Below are 14,110 nucleotides of genomic sequence, written 5' to 3' on the forward strand. Positions count from 1 at the left end.
GAATGTAACGTAAATAAAATGTATCTAAAAGTTCACATATGTTTAAAGCTAGCCATACATTTTATAATCTGATTGTGCAATCACTGTACATCTCCTTTAGCTTCACCAAAACCATACAATATGAGTAACACTACCAAACAATCCACTTTTCGGAAACGCGCCTTTTCAAGTGTTTTACGCTACAAAAAAAATAATACATTAAGTGGCCTTTGTACACTACCAGTTTTACAATGAGAACGGAGAATACACATTTAATCTTTATGAACAATGGATGTTAAATGTTCTCTAAGTAGTTAAAGTTCACCAAGCAAGTCATCATTTGTGAATTTTGCTCCTGGCTACATAATGCTGAACAGCAGGTGAAACAACTTTAAGCAAAGTTTCTATACAAGAAAACACAGCAAGAACTTTCTATAAAAAGAACGCAAAACATTTTATTCCTTCAAAAACAGGAATTTCAAATCTGCGTGCCTAGATGTCAGGTAACGTCAGAGCAAGCAAAGTGATCTCCCCACCTGTCACTGCTTGAGAGGAAATTTGCAAAACATCTCCCTGAAAATAAGTCTGCTCTATTCCTCCCATCATTTCTAGTCTCTGGTTTATAGAATCTGCGTGAGCACAGTGAGGGGGTCAGCTTACTCAGTTATTGGATGGTATGTCAACTCTATGAGGCCTTCTTCACACTGGCACTCCTGTGTTCAGCTTTTCTAAAGCTGGATATACATGGATCGAAAGTCAGCCAGTTCAGCAGAGACTGGCTGAGATTCAAACTATTTATGGGCAGGCTGATTCGACTTGGGTACAACCAGCCTGTCTGATTTTTTATGTTTGATTATTGCCGGTGGCTATAGCCACTAGCAGTACAGTGCATCCAGAAAGTATTCACAGCGCTTAACTTTTGCCACATTTTGTTATGTTACAGCCTTATTCCAAAATGGATTAAATTCATTTTTTTCCTCAACGTTCTACAAACAATACCCCATAATGACAATGTGAAAGAAGTTTGTTTTGAAAGCATTGCAATTTTGTTGAAGCACCTTTAGCACCAATTACAGCCTCAAGTTGTTTTGAGTATGATGCTACAAGCTTGGCACACCTATTTTTGGGCAATTTCTCTCATTCTTCTTTGCAGTACCTCTCAAGCTCCATCAGGTTGGATGGGGAGCTTCGGTGCACAGCCATTTTCAGATGTCTCCAGAGATGTTCAATCGGGTTCAAGTCTGGGCTCTGGCTGGGCCACTCCAGGACATTCACAGAGGTGGCCCATTGCCACTCCTTTGTTATGTGGGCTATGTACTTAGGGTTGTTGTCCTGTTGAAAGATGAACTGTCGCCCCAGTCGAAGATCCAGAGCGCTCTAACAGATTTTCATCAAGGATGTCTCTGTACATTGCTGCATTCATCTTTCCTGTGATCCTGACTAGTCTCCTAGTTCCTGCTGCTGAAAAACATCCCCACAGCATGATGCCACCACCATGCTTCACTGTAGGGATGGTATTGGCCAGGTGGTGAGCGGTGCCTGGTTTCCTCCAGACATGACGCTTGGCATTCAGGCTAAAGAGTTCAATCTTTGTTTCATCAGACCAGAGAGTTTTGTTTCCCATGGTCTGAGAGCCCCTCAGGTGCCTTTTGGCAAACTCCAGGCGGGCTGCCATTTGCCTTTTACTGAGGAGTGGCTTCCGTCTGGGTTGATTGGTGGAGTGCTGCAGAGATGGTTGTTCTTCTGGAAGGTTCTTCTCTCTTCACAGAGAAATGCTGGAGCTCTTTCAGAGTGACCATCGGGTACTTGGTTACCTCCATGGCTAAGGCCCTTCTCCCTTCGTCACTCGTTTTGGCCGGGCGGTCCGCTCTAGGAAGATTCCTGGTGGCTCTGAACTTCTTCCATTTACAGATGATGGAGGCCACTGTGCTCAATGGGACCTTCAATGCTGCAGAAATTTTTCTGTACCCTTCCTCAGACCTGTGCCTTGATACAATCCTGTCTCGGAGGTCTACAGACAATTCCTTGGACTTCATGGCTTGGTGTGTGCTCCGACATGAAGGGTTAACTGTGGGACCTTATATAGACAGGTTTATGCCTTTCCTAATTATGTCCAATCAACTGAATTTCCCACAGGTGGACTCCAATCAAGTTGTGGAAACATCTCAAGGAGGATCAGTGGGAACAGGATGCACCAGAGCTCAGTTTTGAGTGTCATGACAAAGGCTGTGAATACTTATGTACATGTGTTTTTTTCGTTTTTTATTTTTAATAAAATTGCAAAGATTTCAAAACAAACTTCTTTCATGTTGTCATTATGGGGTTCTGTTAGTAGAATGTTGAGGAAAAAAATGAATTTAATCCATTTTGGAATAAGGCTGTAACATAACAAAATATGGCAAAAGTTAAGCACTGTGAATACTTTAAAGGATGCACTGTAATCATTGTGCTCTGCCGGCCGGGAAGGCTTCCACAATCCACAAAACGCAATAGCACTGCTGGAGGCATTCCCCCATCAACACTGACTGTACCGATGGTGGAATTGAGTGGTTTTATTTCCTTCCACCCATGGTGGAGGGAAAGAAAATCAAGTTACCTATGGGCTGCTTTAAGTTAGAAGCTACCTGTAAAACATAACCTTTAGTATAGCCTCCCAGACAACGTTTCCTGCATTTTTACATTTGTTTAGCTGTGCTTAATTGGATCCTGGACACCCAGAATTCTATTTTCTCTAAACGCAGTTAAACTGACCACACCTAAATGCAGGTAAACATTGAGAAATCATTACATGCATCCATATCCGTTTAGAAAAGTTCTTCAAAACACATAAAAACATAGTTTTAAGGGCTCAATCACAATAGCTTTGCTCTCTGAAGAGCAATATTTGTTTGGATCACTCTTCAGAGAGCATTTGGCAGGCGGTGAAGAGGTGCTGTATTGCCTTCTCACCCCTTGAACCCCGCACATGGCATATCACACGGATGCAGGGCACTTGCACCATCCACTTGAATGGCCATCATTTGTTGGGCAGTACTCGAGCCGAAAGCAACGGGGTATAATTCCTACTGCAAGCAAAGCATTGTGGCATGTGTGTGCCCACGACTGCTGTCGCTGACACTAAATGGGACAGCAATGAGGGGGAGGGGGGGAAAGCTGTACTTAACCTCAGGGTTTTACCTCCCTCTAACTGCTAGTGTGAACAAGTGCTAACAGTTCTGGTGCAAAGCCCAACATTGAACTTCTTTTTGCTTCCTTTTGGTCTGTAAGGATACATTTACACAAAGTTGAGCAGCTGTTAGTTTACTGCGTTTTAAAGGTAGCGAAAAACCACCTCTGGAAGCAGCTATAACTGCTCAGTATGGGCCCATCTGAGGAGGCATGTGGGAGGATGAAATGTTGCACATTTGAGAAGTTGTGCCACTCCACATTGTTCCTAGATCCCGCATGATCAGCTCAGTCTTTTAGTCAGTACATGACTTTGGCCCCATCATTTAGTAGTTGCTTAACAAGGGTCACAGCTGCCTGCCAGTGGACCTCAATTTGCTGCCAGCATAAATCCATCTTAAAAGTATTGCATTTGAAGATTCATAAGCAACAGGTAGTTTTCCCTGCAAGTGTACAAATAAGGATGCTTCTCATTTTAATTATTTATTTTGTATTAAGATTCCAGTATGAGCAATGCCATGGAAGGTCACACAAGGACATTCAACTCTGGATAAGTTAGGATAAATCGCAGAAACATGGCAGCAAATATACCTCAAATATGCAAGAGATTTTATTTGTTGGGTTCTCTTCTAATATTGTTCATGGAAGTACATACCCAATGGTTCCTTAAATTGAAATATAATGGCTTTTGATCCTTTAATATGTAAACACATTTTTTTTCATAAATAAAATACACATGTACTACACAATGAAGGATTCACAGAGCACTATGGGTTAGCTCTGTTTGCCTTACTAAGGGTTTATTCACACCTTATCCATAGCGTTGTATTTTTCTGGAGACCACTACACATATATGTTATCAACAGGACACATACACCGATCAGCCATAACAGTATGCCCACAGACAGGTAAAGTAAATGACATTGATTATCTCCTTACAATAGCATCCGAAAGTGGGTGATATATATTAAGCAGCAAGTAAACATGTTGCCCATGAAGCTGATGTGCTGAAAGCAAAAACGAAAATGGGAAAACTTAAGGATTTGAGCAGGGTCAGAGCATTTCCAAAACTGCAGCCCTTGTGAGATGTTCCTTTTTTTGCAGTCAAGGCTCATTGATACGTCTGGGGAGCAAAGGCTGGTCTGTGTAGTCTGATCCAAGATAAGAGCTACTGAAAAAGTAAAAGCTGGTTCTGATAGAAAGGTGTCAGAGCACATAGTCTATTGCAGTTTGTTGTGCATGAGGCTGTGTAGTCGCAGAACGGTCAGATTGCCCATGCTGTCCCATTCCCACAACCAAAAAGTGCCTACAATGGGCACCCGAGGATCAGAACTAGAACACGGAACAATGGAAGAAGATGGTTTGTCTAATAAATTCAAAAGTGGCTTGAGGAACAGTTATTTTAAGTCTTCTCCAGATCTCAATCTAATTGGATCGGATCTGCGGATTGGGGAGCATAATGGATCAGACTCCGATCCATTATTCTCAATCCGCAGATCCGAACCATCCTGCGGGGATCGTTGGCATGCAAACTATATGTGGTGACACTGGACCCACTTCACGAAAAGGTAAGTTGTAAAGAAAGCCGACGATCCCCACAGGATGGATCGGATCTGCGGATTGGGGAGCATAATGAATAGGAGTCCGATCCATTATGCTCAATCCGCAGATCTGATCCTTTCTCGAGGATCATCAGAGGGGGTGTCACCAACTGTTACCGCACCGGGTGACACCAACCCTAGGGACGCCCCTGTCTGTGGGATATGCTGCAAAAAACTGTTTTGGTCTGTGGTCATAACTTACAGGATCTGCTACTGATGACTTAATGCTAGATACCACAACATACCTTCAGAGGTCTAGTGCAGTCCATGCCTTTACGGGTTATGGTGAGTGGTTATACAGTTATGGCTGATCAGTGTAGAAAACAATTGAAAATTGCATCATGTATGGCCAGCTTTAGTGGGACCCTCATCATGTTATTTGAAGGGTTTGGTGACCTAAGCTCAAAAATAAGGTTCCCAAGTGAATCACTGTACTGTAAGATTGTGCTGTAAAACACGTATAATATGGAACTATTATGTATGTAAAAGCAAGGCTGTGTGATCATTAGATGTCATTACTGAAGACAGGATTTGCAGTGTTAATGAAAAGTTTAAAAAGTTTGGTGGGCAAAACAATTAAAGTGACACCAAACTCTGGTTTAAAAAAACCCTATTGAAGTATGTATATATAATTCAAAAAAAGTAACTTTTTTTGTAGAGGGCAGCCTTCTCAAAATCCTTTATTAGTCATAACCTGTGACAGGTTACGACTAAGCACTAAACGCATCAATCTTGCCTTGTCCTGGTGTACCCCACCATGTGATGATTTTAATGTGAAGCGTATAATAAAGTCTGAGAAGAGTGCAGCTAATCTGTGTATACTTGATCTTTTCATGGGATTTGTATTTCGCAAAGATCGGTGCACATGGTTGCAATTAATGTACACTGCTAATTCTAAAGAAACAGCTGCGAGAGGGAAAAGAAGAGGTTCAGGAGATCAAGCAGATAAAAAAAAAACACAGTAAGAAAAGATTTCATGAAAAATAGATTGCAGGGTCAATCAGCAGTGGATGCGTATGTATTATTTTTGGAGGATGATAATGTTTAGTGTCACTTTTAACACATTCACAAGCCTTGTTATGATACATTTGAACATCTTGTGTCTAGAAAGCTTACAAATACAAGTCATAATTAAAAGTTGGTAATATGTGAATTGCAAGCATTGGTTTACGCAACTGTGATGTGGCAAAGCCTACATTTCAGGTATGAACAAGGGAACATTATGATCACACTCAGATTATTAGTTATTGATTAACCAAAGTCAAACAAGTAAAAGATGTTGGCTTTGAGTTCTATGTTCCAAAACCTATTTGTCAAACATTCAAGGACATACTGCATTTAGACCAACTTACCTTTATCCTTCCCAAGCTATAAAACTTTTCCTTATCTTCTACAACTGCCTTGAGAATTGGTTGAGACATTCTGTTACTCTTTTTTCTATCTGATGGGTTGTTGAATTCAACTCCACTCACTACCGCTCTTCGATAGGATGTTGACCTAAGCCCTCTGCGCAATGCACCTGGACTATCGGTCTCATTTTCACCATCCCCATCTTCTGAAGCCACCATTAGACGAGTTGAGCTGGTCTCCACCATACTACGAGTCTTCAGCAACCTTTTGATAGAATCAGAATTTTGGTTGTTATTACTAGTTTTATTTGTGACTTTTATTCCTGATGCTAGGCTCTTAGGAATGATTTGCTGGGCTCCAGCTTTGAGAGCCGCAGGACTGTTCGTGCTCAAAATGATGGGGGATTTTTCCGGATTGGATTGAGTTCTTTGGAGAGACTGCTTGTCCTCCCGAGAAGACTTTGGAGAACTTGGCAAAGACTCTGAAATAAAGGTATTCTGGGTGGCCTGTGTTGGCTGAGATGGGCTGCAGTTGCTAGCAGTTACCATCCCATTTGATGGAAAACAAGTATTGGACCCAAAGACAATCTGTTCCCTATCAGGTGTCAATGTAACATTTCCAGATGTACGCCGTGAAATCATTGGTTTTTGGTTCGGCAAGGAATGGTTGTCACCTGTAGTAAAGGAAATGGAGTTATTGGAAACCACTTTTAAGACCTGAGATGAACGTTTCTGGTTGGGGGATTTGTATTCCAGAGATGATAGCAATGGGGATGTCTGTAGTTTCCCATTAGGGCTGTGCAAATATTTTCCTCCTTGAAGGCTTTCTGGAGAAGTTGTAATCCTTTCTGCAGGCTGTGTCACCGTGAAGCACTGCTTATCCTCCACGGGAAAGTCTGTGACAAGTAATCCATTAGGGTTCTGGTACGACTGTGGTCTTGGTCTAGGAGTACTGTTGTAGTACAGTCCCTCTCCCTGGGGAACATGAGGACTTGCTCTCCTCCACAATGGAACAAAGTTAAGATCACTGGAAAACTCCACCTCACTTTCTGCCTCCATGGCAACGTCTATTCATCCTCCAAAAGCCACCAAAAACCTCAATGAAAATCAGCAAATCGCCACCGTTCTGCCATTCCTAGAAGAGAGATACTGTTATGCATCAGTGATCAAGTGATTGATGCAATGCACCACCTCAAAGTTTGCAGAGTAATACTAATTCTCAAAGTGATTTACATACTTATAATGAGCTTCAGCTGTATTAACCTAAACGTATCTGTTAGGCAGAATATTCCTCTAATTGCTGCAAAGCTCGGGTTTGATTTGTAAATTCATTATTATTACCTATTTTGTCATTTTAACCTTAAAGCTCAGCCCAATACATACAACTCTACATTTAAATATATCATTCAATAGCCACAAAAGATATAAATCCACTTTACACACACCAATTGCCTTTGGCAAACCCAGATACTAAAGTAGCAGTGTCACCATCACTGTGCTACAAACAAAAAAATACAACAGTGCCACTTCCCCACCTAAAATAAAAAAAAAAATATTATCAAAAAATATAAAGTGAGGGGACTGCAGCTGTAAGGTAGAAGTGGAAGCTATTTTATAAATGAGAAGAAAAAAAAAAAAAAAGAAGAGCACATTGACACCCCACCAAAGTGAAACAATAAAATACAAATAAAATAACTAAATAAAAACAAACAAAAAAGAAAAAATAACTGAAGACCATCTAATGTGCTGTACATAGACTCTGCAGAGAGCATAAAGGTGGGAGGGGCCTAGCAGGCCCCACCCACTACAGGCTGCCTGCAGAAAGCTAAAGGAAGGGCAGGAAGCAAGACCAGAAACCCTACACAAGGAGAGAGAGAGCAGCAGTGACCAGTCTTAATTACAGTAAATTCATTTTTTTTAAATTTTGGATAGAGTGGAGTAGGATTAGAACCCCTGATGGATTTTTAATGCTGTTTGTTCCCCCTCTTGGGAAATTTACCCTCTCTATTTGTCCTATTTACAATTATCATTGGAGGTAAAAATAATTAAAATCTCAAATTTTGGGTTATCCCTGAAAAAAAGTAATAGAGGGGAAATCTTCCAACAGGTAAGACCTGAAGGTCCCTAAGAGGTTTCCTTAATTTGCAGGGATTTCCTCCCACTTCCTCTTTGGCTATGGGTCAGGAAGCGAAGGGAAATCTCTGCATGGAACATGGTGGTCGCTATTACTGCTTTCTCCCCCCATTGGGCTATTGTATTCTGACAGTGGCACCTGCAGCTGTCAGAATAAGATGATCAGGGGCTGTTGCCACCGATCAAGAAAACGTTTCCAGCATGTACTTTCAATAGAAGTCAAACAATTGGCTTCTGTCGAGTGAAGAAGTGAAGCCACACATTGATTGAAAATTTGGCCAGTCCCTACTAAACTAGCTGAGTTTTGATCAGTGAATGGCCAGCCAGTAAGTCAGCATATTAGCCAGTCAACTTGTATTTTCAGAAAGATACCATTAATTGCAGACCCCATATTACAAATATAATGGCGGGTGTACTTTAAAAGGAATCATGATGGGTGAAGGGACGAACTCCTTGGCAGTTCATCTTTCATCAATTTAAAGCAGTCATCCCAATAGAAGTCTGACTGGTTTATATAATGTAGTCTGGCCACATGTGACCTGGTTCTTTCAAGCAATGGACCCAATTTCAGCAATACGAAGGGTTTCTTTAGTGAGATAGTAAACATTTCACATTGCTTTTGGAAAATACATACAAGTGGGTACAAAGCATTCCCTTCTCTATAAAAAGAGATCAAGTATTTTTTGCCACATGTGGATGATCACTCATCTTCTAAGACAGTGTTGGTCCTCGCTGGCTTTACAGTGTATTCCAGAAGGTGCAGAGACCTCATTAACTCTTGTTTTCAGGAACAAATGGCCACTGGTTCCTTATACCCATACACTATACAATCTGATTGTAAAACCTCCCTTAGATCTACTATCAACCAGGGGCGGACTGACCATTTGGAAACTCGGGCACTGCCCGGGGTCAGTAGGGGGCCCCATGAGATGCCCCTGGTACCTTTTTGTTAGGCTTTTTTGAGTTTGGGCAAGGACACAGGGGCCTCATGATCCCCTATTGCCCGGGGGCCCCATGCGTTGTCAGTCAGCCCCTGCTATCAACTATGTAGTGCAAGAGCCTGCCTAACTTGATGCAAATTAAATGGGTTATTAGGTGTGTCCTTCTATTAGGCCCCTTTCATGAGTGCTTTCTCATCAGGTCCACCTGTCAGGTTTTTTTAGGTGGCCTTTTTTTAGGTGGCCCTAATGGAATCTCCATGCAGATCTATGGTCAAGTGGAAGTGGTAGTTTATATCTGCTTACATTCAAGTCCATCCAAGTCTTTTACTGCTTTTCTGGACCTAGACATGGGCAATTGGAGGTAGTCTGATGTAAACGGACACAAGTCTAAATACATGCTGCAGCCACTAGATCCATCTTGGGTCTGCTACAGTACACTGTCAAAATGCAGACAAAAATCAAATGGGTGGGGACATCACAAAAGTGACATCCATCATGTTCTGCTCTGATTTAGCAGGGGATGTGCTCATGGTTTCCCCACAGAGCGGCATAGAGTGCACCCTTGTGAAAGAACCCTTACATAATTTTGGTAAATCTAACGGGGACTGTGCAATCAACTTGAATAGTGTATGGTCAGCTTTAGAAGAGTTTTACTAACCATGCACATAGATAAACACATTCTTCACCAATAATGACAGGAAATGAAACATCTGTCAGGAGTCCGAACCCGCCTGAGCTATCCTGCCAAGAAACTGTCAAAGCTGACGGCCTGCCATAGGCAGCGGAGGTGTTTCCGGCCATGCAAAGGCCATTTTTTTGTGAAGCTGAGGGTCTGGGAGTACCTCTGCCACCTATGATTGGCTGTCAGCTTTGAAAGCTTCCCACCAGGATAGTTCAGGTGGGTTCAAACCAGGGGCGGACTGACAACTCATGGGGCCCCCGGGCAATGGGGGATCATGGGGCCTGTGTCCTTGCCCACACTCAAAAAAGCCTATAAAAAAAAAAAAAAAAAAAAAAGGTACCAGGGGCATTTCATGGGGCCCCCTACTGACCCCGGGCCCTCAGGCAGTGCCCCGAATGGTCAGTCCGCCCCTGGTTCAAACTCAAATCTGAACTCATCACCCATATGCAATATAGACTTTAGTGACAGTATTCAGCAGGACAGGTAACCTTATGTAGGTGATACCCTTTTGGTTCATTATACAGGTTTATAAAGTCCTAAATAAAGGAAGCTGACTGCTGCCTGTGAACTCCCCGTACAAATGGCAGTTCTTTCCAGTTCTTCTCACCTGGCTGTATCACAATGCAATGATTCCTTTGGAAGAAAGCCGATCTGTCTTGAAAGGATTATTTATGCTGAATACAATAAAAGAAGAAAAGAATGAAAACCACATCCAGCTGGTGATGGGTCAGGAAAAAGGTAAAATCACACTAATAGGCAGATTGGGAAATGTGAAGAGATTGCTGATCACCGATTAGATTTCATCATACTATTTAAGACAGGCAATGACCCATGATCTAATACGTACCTGCCTGTGGAGGTGGAACACCTAACGTGCACAAAATGAACAGTCACAAAGCAATATGGGGGTAATGAGCATAGACAGCTGGGGGCAGGCTTCAACTCTTCACTTCTCTGGTGAAACCACAAATTCCAGCAAGTCTCCCTCCACTGACACCTGAGACGTTATTCCTATTGTTTTAGGAATGCAAGGGTACTCATATACCCCCACACTTTTCTGGGATGATAAAGATCAGGTCCACCCTGGATAAAGATAAGGTACCTCTATAATGAAGATCGGGTCCCCCATGGATAAAGATAGGGTACCTCTTTAATAAAGATCAGGTACCCCCTGGATACAGATCAGGTACCCCTTTAATGAAGAACAGTTCCTCCCTGGATGAATATAAGGTACCTCTTTAATAAAGATCAGGTACCCCCTGGATACAGATCAGGCACCCCTTTAATGAAGAACAGGTACCCCCTGGATAAAGACCAGGTACCTTTTGGATAAAGATAAGGTGCCCCTGCCAGAACCCCCAGATCCAGGGACCACTGAGAATAAATATGCAACAAAAAGTGATTTCATTGCTACTTTTCCTTTATACTGGAAAATCAAAGATGAAACTGAAGTAGATAATAGATGATTTATCGGGCTGTGTACAACATTACCGTCTAGATCAGCGATCCTTCTCCACTCCAGCACCCATCGATGTCCAGGATGTCTGTGCAGCACTGATCAATGTCCAGGACGTCTGTGCTCCTAGTGTGTCCAGCACTGATCAGTGTCCAGAAAGTTGATGCTCCTTGTCTGTCCAGGACCAATCACTGCCCAGGCAATCTGTGCTCCTAGTGTGTCCAGCACTTATCAAAGTCTAGGAGGTCTGTACTCCTTGTCTGCCCAGCACCGATCAGTGTCCAGGAGGTCTGTGCAGCACCGATCAGTGTCCAGCAGGTGTGTGCTCCTTGTCTGTGCAGCACCGATCAGTGTCCAGGAGGTCTGTGCTCCTTGTGTGTCCAGCACCGATCAGTGTCCAGGAGGTCGGTGCTCCTTGTGTGTCCAGCACCGATCAGTGTCCAGGAGGTCGGTGCTCCTTGTCTACCCAGCACCGATCAGTGTCCAGGAGGTCGGTGCTCCTTGTCTACCCAGCACCGATCAGTGTCCAGGAGGTCGGTGCTCCTTGTCTACCCAGCACCGATCAGTGTCCAGGGGGTGTGTGCTCCTTGTCTGCCCAGCACCGATCAGTGTCCAGGAGGTGTGTGCTCCTTGTCTGCCCAGCACCGATCAGTGTCCAGGAGGTGTGTGCTCCTTGTCTGCCCAGCACCGATCAGTGTCCAGTAGTAACGATCGGAGTAGACACAACGTTATTCTCCGGCTTAGTCGCCCAGTGTGCTCAGGTCAGTGTTAGCAGTCTCAGCTCCACCTGTACAGGGTGGAGTAACAAGGCTCCTCTGGGAGGGACACCCAGGCAGGAGCAGAGTGCAGATCCCCCGGTGATCTGAAGGCAGAGAGCTGCCAAGCAGCCAGGAAGTAGTAGCGGTCGCAGTAGCAGTAGAGGAGCTCCTGTCACTTCTCCCAGCGCAGGCTGAGCCCACTCCGCACTTCTACTGCAACTTGGCTGGACCTTCCTATCATGGTGTGGGCGCCCCCTGATGGAGACTCGCTGGAACACCAAGCCCCGGCTGACTAGTGGGGTCATCAATCAGCATGTGACAAGTCTAGTGAGGTCACCATATGTTACAAGAAAGTCAGAGGAGTGGAGACACGTCAGCGGAGGAGCCTATTGAACAATTATCGAGCAATCAGGCGAAAGCTGACCATACACTATACAATCTGATTGTACAATGTCTGTTAGACTTTCCAAAATGATATAACAGGACACACCTAATCTATCTGGTCAACCTGTACCCAGTCTGGCAAGCATTTGCACTGTGCCGTTGATGGTAAATCAACACCTATGCAGGTTGCGTTTGAGCTGTTTTGTATTGCGTTTTTGCTGTGTTTTTCTTTTTTTTCTTGTTGCTAGGCAGATGCAAAATGCATCAAAAACGCATACAAATGCAGCAAAAATGCAATCCATGCTTTTCTGCAGCATTTCCATTGAAGTCTATAGAAAAAAAATGCAACTTTTTGCATTTAAAAAAGTCCCTGACCCTTTCTAAAAAACGCACCAGGTGAAAACGTGGAGATGTGAACATGTCTCATAGGAAATCATGTTAAATGGACTGCTGTGCGTTTCTGCAAAACGCTACAGAAATTGCTTAGGTGTGAACATAGGGAAAAGGGGATTGTACAGACTGTACAGTGAGCGTAAAGCTGGCCATACACTATGCAGTCTGATTGTACAATCTCATTTAGTTTTACCATAAATTAGCTAGTGCATGGGCTTGCCAGACTGGATACTGGAAAGAAGATTATACAGGGACTGTACTGGTTGTATAGCATATGACAAGATAAAAACTGGCCATACACTGCAATCTGGTTGTACAATCTCATTTAAACGCATCATACACGTTACAATCTGTTTGTACAATCTAATTTAGGATTAAGTTGGCCAGAGATGATTCGTTTTTTTGTTTGTTTTTTTTCAGCCAACAGGCACACAATGGAAGTGGGTGGATGAATCCCTGCAGCTGGGAGATTGTAGTCTGACAGCAAGACTTGGCACTGTCAGCATACACTGATCAGAGGCTGCAGCTGCTGATCAACAAGTTTTCCAACCCTTTAAACAGGGACAGCCTCACACTGATTGAAATGTAGCCAGTCCCTGCTGAATTTTGATCCATATATGGTCACCTTTAGTTTACACTTGCAGTTTGTAGGTGGTAAAAACACATGGTTGAGACACTTTTTTTAACATCCATCCAAATGCTTGCCCTAAGCTGCAAAGGAGGCTATACATGGGTATACACATATCTGGCCACAATGCTCAAAGCAGTGCCAAAATGATCCCACCAACACTGCCCACTGAATGTAACCCATTTAATGGGATAGGGCCATATATAATGGGGTACCACCAGTCCTCCTGTATGGGGCCCAAGCCAGCAGGATGAATCGGATGTGGGCAGAGAGGGTAATCGGTATGGTGGGGGTGGGAGGGCATGTACTGGAACATATCCCCTGTATGAATCTCTCTGCAGCAGCTGAAAGCTGGCTTCTTCTCCTCTCCCTCCTGCTGGCTTTCAGCTGCTGCAGAGAGATTCATGCAGGCCATCGGTTCCAGTAATTGACCCCTGCCACACCCATCACCCTCTCTGTGCACTATACGTTTCCCCCTGCTGCCCAGGATCCCCTGTGTTCACCTATCCCCGCAGTGCTGCAAGGTTCTCTCCTCTCCTTCTAACTGGCAGCTGCAAGCACACAATAGGATCCTTCAGGAAGGAGAGTAGGGGAAGGCTGCAGTAAATATGACACATTTACCAGCCCCTTCCTTTCCTGAA

The 14,110-nt window shown here is 43.5% G+C and overlaps 1 protein-coding gene across 2 annotated transcripts in view; it reads right to left on the bottom strand.

Annotated features, from left to right (window-relative positions):
- Positions 1-12,266, bottom strand: part of ARHGEF26 (Rho guanine nucleotide exchange factor 26) — a 176,684-nt gene extending 164,418 nt beyond the window's left edge. The window contains exons 1-3 of one of the 2 annotated variants that reach the window (XM_089672609.1): positions 11,342-12,266; positions 10,458-10,524; positions 6,098-7,229 (exon numbers count right to left, since the gene is read on the bottom strand). In XM_089672609.1, the coding sequence (XP_089528735.1) occupies positions 6,098-7,153 (1,056 nt within the window). In that variant the 5' untranslated portion in view covers positions 7,154-7,229; positions 10,458-10,524; positions 11,342-12,266. The remainder of the gene's footprint in view (positions 1-6,097; positions 7,230-10,457; positions 10,525-11,341) is intronic. The other variant, XM_089672608.1, reaches the window with a different exon arrangement.
- Between the last annotated feature and the right edge of the window lie 1,844 nt (positions 12,267-14,110).

The sequence above is a fragment of the Staurois parvus genome, unplaced genomic scaffold (assembly GCF_062004578.1).
Source record: "Staurois parvus isolate SC_StPar_1 unplaced genomic scaffold, SC_StPar_1.0 ptg000131l, whole genome shotgun sequence".
In the NCBI taxonomy this organism is placed as follows: domain Eukaryota; kingdom Metazoa; phylum Chordata; class Amphibia; order Anura; family Ranidae; genus Staurois; species Staurois parvus.